The following is a 14,301-nucleotide window of genomic DNA, read 5'->3' as shown; positions in this document are numbered from 1 at the left end:
ATAATTTAGCATATACAGTGTACATGTTGGGTTTATAAAATGTCAAGGTGGTCCTCGCGTCCTTTCATTTTGGCCCTGGAAAAGGTTTGGACACCCCTGATTTAGAAGATGTGAAAAAGCCACTAGAGTGGTCTGTAAAACACTTGAACAATTTAAGAATCATTTACTCCAACAAGGAAAATAAAAAGTGAGGTCAAAGAAAGGCAATATGAATAAAAAAAACGACGTGAAGGCGAGATCACGTGGCTCCTCAGTGCCTCTTCCTACTGGAGTCCATGTGCCTCAGTGTGGCCTTCCTCATATTTGATAATCCAGGACACGTAACCTCGGGGGGGCAGATTAAAATAGGATTATTATTACAAGGCCTCACTCTCGCACAAAGGCGGGGCCGCTGATCTCGCAGCGTGACCAACTCGAGCGTAAAAATACACCAAAATATTGGAACATCCTGCTGAGACTGTGCGACTCGCAGCCAGATGGACGCCTCGTCATCTCGCCATCAGCACGACTTCCTGCCGCTTAAAAATAGACACACCTCTACGAAGAGATGACGACATGTTTGGTTTAGATGAGGATTATTCAACAAGCGAGCTCCCACACCTGTGTGACAATGTTGTCAGAGAGATGCCCGCGTCTTACGTCCACACCTTTTCTCATTTTAATTGACTCTGTCCATATTAAGACAGGTTAGCAGGAGGTCAGATGCGGTCCAAAGCAAGAGGTGGCGCTAGAGGCCCTAAATTAAAGACCATTTTAGCCAGCCAGCAGACTGCAGAGGCCCAGTAACTACCACCCCTCCAGAGTTCCAAACATGTCAGACTTTCGTATGCAGTTTATGCATGGACAAACACATAGAAAGTACTTTTTTTTTATATACAGTCAAACCTCGGTTTTCATGTGCCTCAGTTTTGGTATGATACGATTTTTGTTGGAAATTTTCACCAAAGTTTTGCCGTGGTTTTTGTGTACCGTCTCAGTTTTGGTACAGTACTACACTGACTCAGTGTCCGTGCATTTTTTGGACTGCTAAATAACCCACCATGGGGCCAAAGAAAGTTGCGATTGCCAGCAGTTTAATAAAGAATGTGAGGAACTATTGAATTCCATCCATCCATCCATTTTCTATACCGCTTCTTCCTCATTAGGGTCGCGATAATTTCCATCCATTCCTCATTAGAGTTTTTGTTTTGTGCATGTAAAACGAGAATTTTTCTCTATAAAATGTATTTTCTGTTAATATTTTTCGGTGTCTGCAACAAATTCACTGGATTCACATTATTTCTTATGGGAAAAATTGCCTCGGTTTTCATCTGACCTTTTGCAACGACTTAATAATAGACAGAAGATACAAGTATCAACCAGGTTCCGATCAAGTCTCAGTCCTGACTAACGGCGCCACAGACCTGCCTCCCGCTCACAGGTGTTTCCCAAGAACTGTTGTCCCAGGAGGAGGGCAGGGCTTTGGGCCACCAAAATTCTGCGTCCACGTGACCTCCTCTGACACACAAAACCAAGCGGTGACCGCAGGACAAAAATAAACAAATATGGTGGGCCGCCAAGTGGTTTTAGGTGTAAGTAAAGAAAGCGGCGTCATTGTTTCACATTGTGCTGTTGACGACGGGTCAGGGCGTCAAACAAGCTGACAAAATACATTTCAGCACCGCGCGCTTCAGAGAGACCCAAAGTGGACCGGCTCTGTTTTCCAGTTGCGGCGGGTCACATGGGGCAGGAAACAAGCTCCACCCTGTCTTTCCTTGTGATGAAAGACAAAGAGCAGGGAGCCCAGATGTGCATGAGCCTCTGTGCACGCTCGTGTCCAGGCTGAATTGGCCTGGAAGCGTGTATTTCATTAAACTCTTCTGCGCTTTTGCTTTTGCCTGCTTGAGTCGTCTTTGTCAAATTTTAATGCTGAGCTAGTAGCTCAACAAACCTCAATGTGCGATTATTCTGTTTTATCTTTCCCTCCGAACCCCCTCTGCGTTTCCCATCATGCACTTGTTCTTCCACTTCTGCCCCCCCCCATCGCTGCAGCGACCCACTTGTGCGACGTGCAAAGCCTTCAGACTGACCTGCTTTAGATGGAGGCTAGCTAATTATAACCAGCCCGTGTTAATAAGGCGGGGGAATTGGTAAATAGGAAACACAAAAACACTTCCTCCGCAAGCAGAATGTTGGCGGCGCGTTTCCAATATGTGTCACCACGGCGACCGTTAAAAGCCAGACTGCACAGAGCTGGACTGGACTTTTGACGACATGAGATGGTCCACTTCCTGTCTGCTGCTCGCCATTGTGCTTCATTTGAGGCCTAATCCAACACAGTTCAAACGGTGATGCAGACTCCTGCCTTTTAAAGCTCTTTGTGGTTTTAAGAGCCTCGTGCAAAGAACACAAGCAGAACCAATAAAACCTGTTGAGAGCTTTTTATACAAACACGCCAACTTGAAGTCGTCACTCCAAACATCCCGCCACAGGTAGTCCTAATGGTCTCCAACATGCAGCATTATCTTCTTTCCACACAAGACTGTTGTTCATTTACATTCACCCCCCTTCACTATTAGGAGATGGCGATACATATACAGTATACAGAATATATACATACTGGATATCCCACCCCTCAGCATCAACCTCAGAATCCAACAGAGGTCACATGACACTAACCCACGCAATACTCCCTTACAAATCAAATTAAACACATGGGTCGTGCCAAAGGTCTCCGCTGGTGGGTGTTTAGCAAAAAGCCTCCAGAATGTGAAGAAAGTAAAGTTTTAGAAAAAGACGTTTAAATGAATGGTATAAGCCTAAAAGTGCAACAATATAAGACATGAATATACCAAGATATATTTAATATTTAATAATACACAAGCTGCCTACCAACCTGGGAGGTGTCTTGAGTGGCGTGTCAAGTCCAGTGCTACTTTTATGATCAAGATTGGTTTGTTTGCAAAATGATTAGGGCTGTCAGATTAACTGTGGCTTTCAAATCAATTAATGATGATTAATCACCATTTGCAACTATGTCTGAAATATGCCAATTATGTATTTTATTGAAAGAAAGATAAATAACAGGACAGGATTATAGATATATTTGTATGTATTAACAGCTCCAAATGAACTGAAAATTTAAATCAAGCTAAAAGCTAGCACACACGTCTGAAAATCAATTTACCTTTCACTATCACACTTTAACTGTGCTATGATGAGCAATGAGGGGTTGCGTTCAATAACACTACGTCATTTAAGTTGAATTCACATGTTGTGAGTGTATTTTCTGGGATTTCTGAGCATATTTAAATGTAGCAAATTGTACTTCCACATTAAGAGTTACAAAGTGAGCGATGAAAATATCTTCTCATTTTTTTTTCTTGCATTTGTTTTACTTGTTTTGCTTTGTATTTGTTTATTTAGACCAAACATAATAAAGACGTTGTTGTGATGTCCGGCGTGTCCGTGAATGCATTTTGCAGTCGACAAAGAGGAGGTGTCATTCCGATGACGAAGGGACTAGAGAAGGTTTTGTGAGTTGGAGATAAATACATGGTTTTGGAATGTCATTGCTGTTGATGTGTCCAGGTCTGAATAATAAAGTTATAAAACAGCATCAGACTCTGGGGGGACACTCACTGTGCCGCCGTCTGTCATCATAACAGAGAGGCGTGAGTTGCCATGATGCATACGCAAAAAAAATTAACATAATTAATTACATAAATACGTCACCGTCATTAATGCGCTATTGGTGGCAGCACTAAAAATGATGTAAATTATGCAAAAACTATTGCTGCACTTGAACGAAGTAACATTACTGTTTGGTGAAGATCTGGATACAAGTAGACATACTGGAATAAACGGCTCCATGTTTTGTTTGAGCTGTGCTGTGTGATGGATAAAGCCACACAAACCAAACTGGTACGGGATTATGACTAAGCCACACCTCCTATGACATCATCAGAACTATAGTTCTAATAACCACAGATTGTCAACTGCATTGTTCTCCGTTTCTTGTCCCTGCGCTTGTCTTTCAGGCTGACAACATAATGAGCACATCAAGCCTTCAAGAGTCCAAACAGGACCAGAACTAAGTCGTATAATTACCATCCAGCTGATTGTCTCTGATTGTGAGCAAGCGACCTTCATGGTGACCCTCAGCATCATGTGCTCAACGCATGTTAATAACAGTGGGCTCCACTCTCTTCCATGCTTAGAACTTTCCTGTCGTGTGTGTGTGTGTGTGTTTGTGGGTGGGTGTGTGCTATTTGCAGCAACGTGTGTGTGTGTGTGTGTGTGTGTGTGTGTGTGTGTAGTGTAGTGTAGTGGTGGAGGTGCTCCATTATAAATAATAAACATCATCCAGCGAGTAAACAGACCAATCTGTTGCTAAGGCTTCCGCGGACCCTCCGGGCCCAGAATAGGCTCCACATGCTGCAGGATTGAAGGCTCAAATCCCTGGATCTGGTGTCCCCAGGCCTGGGGGGTGGCAAAAGGGGCAACGAAGGGGGCGTGGTGATTTGCTTTGAGAGGTCCTCTCTCATGTTGCATCTTTCTGTGCAGTCTGACTAAGGCAAACATACCAACACTTTTATTTATTCATTAATGATTTAAAGCTTTTTGGAGATGTTGACACATTTCAGACCAAATGCAAATTGTCCACTGGGCTAAAATTTGCGGAAAACGTTGTGTGTTCAGTGCTGTGATGTCCACACAAGTCTCATATTACAGCGAGATTAAATGTGTGCTAAAATACTTGGACCATGATTCACGTTGTGAGCTTATTACTTCATTGTGTGTTGGTTTGGCCAACGTAATGTTTTATCGCATTTAATAAACATGACGGGAGAGTTTGGAACGCACACAATGTCTTACAAAACACCACTGAATTAAGGAGAAATGTTTTCGTATTTTGCGTATGTGTGTGCGTGTGTGTGTGCGCGGGTGTGTGTGTGTGTGTGAGAGAGAACAGAGCCTCGGCTGGACAGTGGTGGGGTGGGAGGACGACGGGCCTTTGGGGACTCAAATATTCATCTCATCTAAAGCAGAGAGAGTTAAGGGGGACACATGCTTTGTCTAACACCCCCTTGTCCTAGCGGTCTTTTGTTGGGGGTTGCACACACACAAACATGTAAGGCTCCACCAGCTGTCTACGGGCTGAAAGATGGCCGCCGTCACGCCGAAATACACTCAGAGCTCATCAGGAGAGCAGACGGGTGTGGGGAGGGCGGGGGTGTTTCATCTCTGCGGCTTTGTACTATTCACTTTTTTACGCAGCAACCAGCGAGCGCTAACGTCTCGACAGCAGCCAGCAGCCATTTCGGCCAGAATAACGTTGCTGACATGACGACACCGCCCAAATCTGCAGCTCATGACACGTGACGCCCGACCCATTTTGTCAGAGCCAAATATTGTCGTGCATCTCACTTTGAACGAAGAACCAAATAACGTCTCGATGTTGTGAGGTGACGTCAAAGTGGCTATGCTAACTATGCTAACCTCTGCAGCCTCTCTGCCTACACCGTGTGTGTATTGTTTGGTGTTATCGTGAGGGGGAGGTGTACGGTCCTCTTCCAGTGATCCTTGCTTGGATCAGCCTTTTTTGTCATCCCCTCATCCATATTCATCGATGTCCGCTCTCCTATCAGCGAGTGGCTAACCCAAACCGCCAACCGCCACCTCGCTCAGCAAGAACGTTCCCGCCTATTCGCTCTTTTTCCCCACCCTGTCTTGTCTTTTTTTTTAAAATAAACTGTGATGCAGTGTTTTGGAATAAAAAAGTGCGTAGGAGGAGAGGAGAGGTCGAAGCGATTGGCTACGCCGTCGTGCCGAATCGATCCGCAGCGTCGGTTGTCGAGTGATTGATGGAAGAGGAGGAAGAGGAGGAAGAGGAGGCGTGAGGGTCTGAAGGAGAGCATGATTAGAATGGATGAGGAGGAAGAAGTACAAGCAGGGAACATCGTGTTCTTCACGAGGCCAAAAAGACGACACAAAGATGAAGACGTAGACATCCCATCAATTAAAACCATGGTTACTAGCATCCACTTCCTACTTTCTGTTTGTCACTTTCCTCCACAATAAAAAGATGCTCCACTCGGAGCCAAAGAACAGCTTGGATCAATAGCAGCACCAGCTCTTCAGAAACAGCGTGTGTGTGTGTGTGTGTGTGTGTGTGTGTGTGTGTGCGTATGGTACTCCTTGTCCTGACCTTGCAAAAAATTGCTGTGCCAGTCCTTCCATTTATAAAATGAAAAACATCACACAGACAGAGGGCAAAGCGAAGGAAAAGGAAAGAACACAAGACAAAGGGACTAAGAAAAGAAAAACAAAAGGAAAACTTGTGGAAAAAGGAAAATAAAGTAGCGTCCAAAAGATGGGAGGTAAGAAAAGGAATGTTGATGAGAGGACAAGAAAGAAAGAAAGAGGAAAAGTTGAAGGGGAATGAAATGTAGAGACAAAATAAATTCAAAGATAAACATGAATAAAGACAATGAAAGAAAGGCAAACGAAAGCAAGGAGAAGAATGTGCTTTCAGTGCTCGTGGACTACATGCGGGTTAGCGATACTGCAGCTTTGGTAACCATGGCAACTGACAGTTCAGACCTGCCTCAAGGTCTGAACTGGTCATCTTTGGCTCCTCCGCTACTTCGCCTTCGCCAACTTGTTGCATTCTCGAGAGCGATGAAACGAATCGATGCGCTCATTAATGAGGATGCACTCGTTAGTGGCCAGACTGCTCCTGCCGTTAGCTCAAATGTCAAACGGCGTGCCCCTCTCCTTTATATCCTTCCCGCCATTCCCAACCCCATCACTCCACCCCTGGACTTGACGAAGACACTGTGCAATGGTCAGCAATCATGTTCTCTGAGCCAAAACATGGGGAAAAAAAAAAAAAAATTGTCATTGGCTCGGAGCTAATTGAAGTGTGGTCATAAATACTGTCAGTGTCTCATAGCCGCTAACACGATTTAGTGGCCAACTTCTGTATTTTATGTCCTTTGGCCTTCAATAAGGTCATAAAATAAAAGTCATAAATCTCTGACGCTATCACTTTCGGCATGTCTGCTTTTCTCGTCTTGCAGTCATCTTGTTAGCTCGTGATGGACGCTCGCTCACCCGCCAATCAGGATGAAATACATGTTTAATACATACATACGCTGAGCTCATCACACACACACACACGTGTGATCCTACACGAGCACCATCAGAGGGCGGGCTGGGTGGCAGAACTGGCCCAGATGAGAGAGGGTTCAGGGTCACTGCATTAAACAGGGGAGGGGAGATTGGCTGGTAGGAGGGGATGGTGGCTGTAACAGCAGCTCCTCATTGATCTTTTCATCCTTAAGACCTTCAGCTCTTTATGAGACTTTGCTGTGATTTATGAGCTACAGGCGGCCATGTCTACCACATGGGCCACCTGACAGCTGACAAGCTCCGCCTACCTGTCTCTCTCTCTCACACACACTTACAGTGACTATCATACGTTGTACACTATGTGTCAAATAAAGAACCAATTGTAGGCTTTGATCATTTCTAACAGTGACAGACCAGTTCCTCACTATTATATAGCCAGAACAAGCCAGAACCAGAATCCGGACCTACGGGCCAGGTGGCATCTATTTGTTCAGGTCTATCGATGCTAACGTCTGTCCAACATCAAACCAAGACACGTAGATATACGCAAGTCTACACAAACTGGAAATAGTATACCGTCACCTTCACATAGACACACTTCCAGCATTGCATGCCTGATAGTCATCAACTGACACATTGCGGGAAAAAAGGCAGATCTTCACCAAAATGTGATGGTGTCTTCCCCGGCCCAAGTCCACTCTTCCACAAAGTTCCTAAAAGAGGGGTGTGCAAAGTCCAGTTTGTTTTTTACTGAAAAATAAAATTAGGATGATTAGGGCCACACTGCAAATGCCAAAAATAAATATAAGGTTACAATCCAGCCATCCATTTTCTATGCTGCTTATCCTCACTCAGGTCGCGGGGGTATGCTGGAGCCTATCCCAGCTGACTTCGGGCAAGAGGCAGGGAACACCCTGGACTAGTCGTCAGCCAATTGCAGGACACATATAGACAAATCATTCACTCTAACATTCATACTTGGACAAATTAGAGTCACCAATTAACTTAACATGCATGTTTTTGAAATGTGGGAGGAAACCGGAGTACCCGGAGAAAACACACGCACGCACGGGGAGAACAACAAACGACAAAAGGAAATTTGAACCCAGGTCTTCCCGATCTCCTGACTGTGTGGCCAAGATGCTAACCAATCGGCCACCGATGAGACTGTTAATATCTAACGGCTTAACATACATTGGCTTATATATTGGATTGGTTTTAGCCTGTTTCATTTTAACCTGGATGGCAACGTAGAACATAAAGACCATGATTGGTCGGCTCGTCCTACATTGTTTCCTGTGTGTAAACAACTTGTTCGCAGGGCGTAAAGCCCACCCTTCTCCTCCGATTCCAGATCAATATTTGCAATAAAAGCAACTGTTGTAACTCAAATAACACTCTGTCACTCTTTAATTGCCATTATTAGCTCCAGACAAAGGAAGCTAACAAGATAATAAATAGTCCACGTGTGCCATGGTTGAGTTGACTCACCGGAAAACAGCGCCCCTAGCATTTTGGCAGAAAATTTCACATCACACGCTCAACCCTGAGGAATGCTAGAAAAGGACCAAGGCGGCATCAGAGTGACTAAGCAGTTGATAGTAAGTATAATCCAGGCTTTAGGGTGCGCTCACAATTCTAGTCCGGTACTTTGCTCCGCACAAAAAATTTAACAAAAGTTTATTTTGCATTCACACTTTTTTGTTTTTGTCAGCGGACCAAATAGTGCTCAGTAAAGTATTTGCTGGAAGTCATGCATGTAACATGTACATTGTGCGAGGAAAGTCATGCATTCAAAACAATCGTGTCTTCTGAGTCACCTACGGTTGTAGGACGTTTTACCAGCTTAAATGTAACAAAGAGAATATAATTATACAAATGTCAAAAAGATGTCGAGACCCATCTCTCAGGCGGTCTTGATCCGCCCGTTTGAGTCGGCCCCGAGTTCTGTGGACCGTGTTCACACTTGACCAAATGACCCGTACGAGCAGAGCAAACGGACTCCAGTTTGTTTTAACCAGACTAAAAATGACAAATCAGATTGGTATTTATTCGCACAATCCTGCTAACAAACTAACTGCAATGAAAACATAACTCCTTGTCTGAGTTAACGCTTCAAAGATGACAAAAAAAAGTACATGACAAGATATTTTCAAAAAGCAGCAAACCCAAATAATGACATGGCTGGCATGAGGTCAAAGGTCATGAGGACTCATCAGCTTGGCAGCGTGAGGAAAAGAAAGACATGGACATGGATGCTATGGACACAATATACTGTAAGCAACATTAGCGTGTGTGTGTGTGTGTGTGTACTGAGTTCTTATTTAAGTGTGCCACAAGGCTCCTGCATTGAAAAAGGTCAAAGGTTATAAATAGAAACAGGTAGAAGGTGTCTTACCATGGCTCTCAGTTTCTTGGTGTGGGAAAACAATGCCTTCACTTTCAAAAAGGGGCTGCAGGAAGGCCACTACAGAGAGAGGAAGCACAGGGGGGGTCGGGGTGAGGGGGTTGTGTGGCGTCAACTAATGGTTCAGAGAAACAACCAATAGGAGCACAAACCTCAAAGTTGTCCAAAAATTTTATCGAATTCATTCATTATTTGATATCATTAACGTCTTGTTACTGAAATACATTGAAAACACTTTCACTTTCAAATTCAGTCCGCTGGCTGAGGCAGCTCAGTCGCTGCTCGTCGTCATCATCACCATCATCATCATCCCAACCTTTTCATTTGTCTAAATGCCTGCTGCACTCATCAGCCCCCAGGGAGCGGGGCGAGTACTGGGCCTTTTACGTGCAGCACTAAGCTGCAGTTAAACATCAGATCACAATCTGACCTCACTCACTAATCAAAATACTACTAATCAAAACATCGGTAAGCAGTGCTGACAAACAATACTGACTTAAACATCAGTGACTTAAACAGTACTGAGGTCAACAGTACTGGCTTGTTCTGACTTAAACAGCACTGATTTCAAAACTACTACTTAAAAAGGGCTGACAAATAGTGCCGACTTAAACATCAGTGACCTAAACCGAGCAGACATCAAAAGACATCAAAAGTACTGACTTAAACAGCACTGACTTCAACACTACTACTTAAGAATGACATAAAAAATGATTTAAAAAAACAGTACTGACTTAAACATCAGTGACTGAAACTGTACTGACTTGTCCTGACTTAAAGCAGTACTGAACACTACTTTAAAATGACTGACAAACAGTACTGACTTAAACATCAGTGACTTGCAGTACATGACTGACGTCAACAGTGCTGATTTAAAGATAACTACTGACTTAAACAGTACTTCTCAAACAATACTGACTCTCTAATACTTAAACTGTACTGACTTAAAGACTGCTACTTAAAAATGGCTGACAAACGATACTGACTTGTACTGATATAAACTCTACTGACTTAAACAGTACTGACTTAAGTTACCAACTTAAAGCCAATGACTACAGCCAGTGATGAGCATATCAGTGGTTGAAGTGACTGTTAAAAAGTGCAGATTGAAGTGGCTAATCAAAGCTGCGGCTGCAGACGTTCCCTGATGGTCTTCCATGCAAGTAGGTCACACAGACCTCTGCAGACATCAGAGATGTTTTGATGCAGCACAGATTTAACGGCTTTAAACCCTTTGAAATGTTTCATCAGTTAAAAAAAAAAAAACAAACACACACAACAGGGCAGTTTAACGTCTAGTTTCAAGTTAGGTTTTGTTTTTGTGTACTTACTATTTAGACCACTGCATAATAAACTGTAAAAGTGCAATTTCAATAGCAAAATTTCACACAGACGAGAGCTTTTTGGAACCTTCTGTTTACCTGGTCAGGAACCCAAGTGTTAGATTTTTATATCTCATAATACATAGTTCAAAAAGGGCATTCATCCCCAAAAGAGTGTTCTTCAGGATTACATTGGTTTGAAGTTTAGCTGTGTGCTGTATTTATTTACTCTGCATGTACCATTTACACAGACATAATTAACAAAGAAGACTTGAAATACACACATGATCTGTTTGCCACAGGCATTTATCATGTTATCTAGTGTAGTAGTATGACAGTAAATATGCTCCACAGTGTCTGTGTTGTTCATGATGGTGTGCATGAGGCTCCTGATGGTTGTAATGCTGTGATGGGATGCATGACAGCATGTAAACAAAAAAAAAGTATGGAGATTGCCATGACGACATCTTGGTAATAATAATGAGCGCACTGCTTGTTTATCCGCGTGTGCGATGGTGGCTGACGTGTGAGATTATCACAAGGTCATGATGCCTTCACGCACCAGCCACATCCGGATTTCACTTGTTTACGTCCTCGTTCTTCAGTGTGGAGCTTAGTTAAAAAAAAAAAACAGCCGAGTTAGAGGCGAGGCTAACGGGCTGCTTGCCTCCATCCCGCCGTCTCATTGTTTCATTAGCATCACGCACGACGCGCACACTCGAATAAAAACGCTCCATTAAGCTCTTTGAAGGCTCAGCAATAACAATAAAACGTCAGGAGGCGCATCAACCTGCTTCTGCGGGCCCAACAACACGGCTCAGAAGCACAGCACCCCCTCCCTCCAGACCACCAAGACCTCCCCCGCATCTCTTACCTCCCGTGTTGGTGCGCTTGGTGCTGCTGGCCTCGGTGGGGGTCTCCAGGGGTCTTTTGCGCGAGTCCGGAGGGTCGGCCTCCATGTGGGGCTGCTGGTTGTGGTGGTGGGGGGTGGAGAAGAGGCCGTTCTGCTGCACTGCTCCGCCGGCCATCATGTTTGCTCTCGGATGCTTAAATCCCCCCTTCCCTTTGCTCTGCTATGGCGCTCTTGACGCAGCGTGGCCGCGCGGGCGAGTCCTCTTAGGGGTGGCGCGCGCGTGTCCGCAATAGGCAAAGACACAAAGCTATGTGTGGGTCGTGCACGCGTATGGGAGATGCTGTGCGCGCCGTTGAGGGAGCGAGGGAGGGAGAAGGAGGAGGGGGAAGATTCCAGGAGAGGAGAGGCTGGCTGGTGAGGCGCGTGCGCGAGGCGTCAGTCTTCCATCAAGCGCGTGTCATTGCGCTGCGCACGCACGTACACAATAAGGTGCGAGGTGCGGGGGCGCGCCTCTGCTGCCTGCCAGCCTTCGCCGAATGAATCCAGTCCGAGCAAAGAAAAACGATGAAGACCAGAAGATAAAGCGGATGAAGAAAAGGATCCAACGCGTTCGTACGAGGAGCGTGCGTGGTGTCAGGAGCGCGCAGACACCCCGTGGTGGGCGACGAGGGCGGCGAAGGGAGAAGGCGACGTTGACTGCTTCTCTGGCTGAAGATGCTGCAGTCTTTGCTTTCACAGCATTCACAGCATCCCTCCTCTCACTGGGTGGAGGGGCGGTGACGTCACAGGGCCTGAGCCTCCGCGGTGCCTTCAGGGGCTTCTCGTTAACCACAACTTCGTTACGTTTTCCTTGAAAAAACATCCGATTACATGTCTACAAGACATGTTGTGACCTCTACTATTTTCATGTGAGAGATCCAAGTGAATGTCTAGTTTTTGTGGAAATACGATGGCCACTGTATTAGGTACATTATTAGATCCAATACAAACATTCCATCTACAAAGACAGTAAAGGTCACTTTTGATTGAGGAATGTATTCCATGAATAATGTTTATTATTTGGCGTGTAGTTTCCAGTTGCATACAACTACTGCATCCCCATGAGAACTGTTTCTGTATCTAATATAGTGGGAGTCCATTTGTGTTCTTTAAGGTACAATCTACACAATTTTTCCACATAAAAAGTCATGATTAAACTCCAAAAAGCTACATGGACATAACAAACAAGCAACAAAAACGTAGTGCAGTTGTATGAGTACAATAATAAACACATTAGTATACCTCTATGACCGTTTCAATCAAAAGTCAGCATTATTATCTTTGTAAAAGATAGAATATTTGTATTGGATGCCATTAGATTGTGTGACCGGTGAGCGTATGCAGACTTTTCTTATTTCCCACTCTAAGCAGCTTGTTCTTCCACAGCAAACTCCTCCAAGCATGCCTTTATGGACTTGCTTTATGCACTGGTAACAAAAAGGTTCCCAAAGCGCTCCCACAAAGTTGGAAGCATACAAGTGACCAAAATGTCTTCAATTACAATTCAGAGACTCTAGTCTTACCTCTGATTGAGTCATCTATGAATACACATACCCCTTTCGTCCAGTGTGACCAGTGACAAGGAAGCCATGTCAGCGGTCATGTGACTCACCTGAGTGCGTTGACATCTCGGGGGCGGCTCAGCTGGGATCTGTAGAGGGAACCTCCGGCGCTGTGATCTTCCCGAGAGCGATGAAGCCTCCTCGCTCTTCCTCTCCGGCTGCTTGTCGCTCACACGTGCACGCACACATGCACAGTCTCAGACATACAAGCAAACACCATCAGTCCCTCCTCTGTCCAGTGCACAGATGCAGAGCGCCCTCATCGCCTCCTGTAGCTTGTAGTCAAGGTGACATTGCCTGCGGGCACACACACACGCACACACACACACACACACACACAAATTTCACACACCCATGAGAGAATGCAGAGGCGAGCCAGCGCACAGTTCTAGAAAGGAGTACGTGGCAACTCATTTGGGGCCTGCGTAACGGCACCTTTGGGTCCGTGATACTTTCACGGCTCCATCCAGATGTTTCTACGCTCGCAGCATGTGGAAAAAGTCGAGTGGGCCCATGAGCCGTAAAAAGCACACGACCCCGGCAGTATTTTTGTCTTTTAAGAGGCTCTGGCAATATAACAACAGATGTTCTGCAGGGGTTTGGTTCTGTGAGCTCCTGTTTGTCACCTGGCACAGTCTAACCAGCACAACATGCAATGTGGAAGAAGAAGACGCTATAACCAAAAAGCTGTAAGACAAAATATTACAGTCATATCATCGGCATGGTACCGAAATGCGTGGATGAGCATCAAGCGCTGAAGAAACTTTGTGCACGAAACATCTTCATATGAGCTGCAAACATTCATTGAACCTGCCCCTGCAGGGGCTCCAGTGCCGGGATGTTCATCCTATGGCGCCATCTGCCGGTAGCTTGCAGAAGAGCAGCACATTCACTATTACGTCGAACAGTGAAACCCCTAGTCCAGGGGTGCAGAGGTGTCAAACTCGTGCCATGGAGGGCCGAGACACTGCAGGTTTTCTTTCCAGCCAGTCACTAAAGCAG

The 14,301-nt window shown here is 45.0% G+C and overlaps 1 protein-coding gene across 3 annotated transcripts in view; it reads right to left on the bottom strand.

Moving 5' to 3' along the window:
- nova2 (NOVA alternative splicing regulator 2) overlaps positions 1-13,478 on the bottom strand; it is a 48,575-nt gene extending 35,097 nt beyond the window's left edge. The window contains exons 1-2 of one of the 3 annotated variants that reach the window (XM_054793148.1): positions 13,350-13,478; positions 9,515-9,583 (exon numbers count right to left, since the gene is read on the bottom strand). In XM_054793148.1, the coding sequence (XP_054649123.1) occupies positions 9,515-9,583; positions 13,350-13,365 (85 nt within the window). In that variant the 5' untranslated portion in view covers positions 13,366-13,478. Of the gene's footprint in view, positions 1-9,514; positions 9,584-11,719; positions 12,451-13,349 lie in introns of those variants that run through there. The other 2 variants (XM_054793146.1, XM_054793147.1) reach the window with 2 other exon arrangements.
- Positions 13,479-14,301: the final 823 nt, after the last annotated feature.

Source organism: Dunckerocampus dactyliophorus, chromosome 12 (genome assembly GCF_027744805.1).
Source record: "Dunckerocampus dactyliophorus isolate RoL2022-P2 chromosome 12, RoL_Ddac_1.1, whole genome shotgun sequence".
Lineage (NCBI taxonomy): Eukaryota > Metazoa > Chordata > Actinopteri > Syngnathiformes > Syngnathidae > Dunckerocampus > Dunckerocampus dactyliophorus.
The sequence above is the reverse complement of the archived record's forward strand: the minus strand, read 5'-3'. Positions and strand labels throughout refer to the sequence as shown.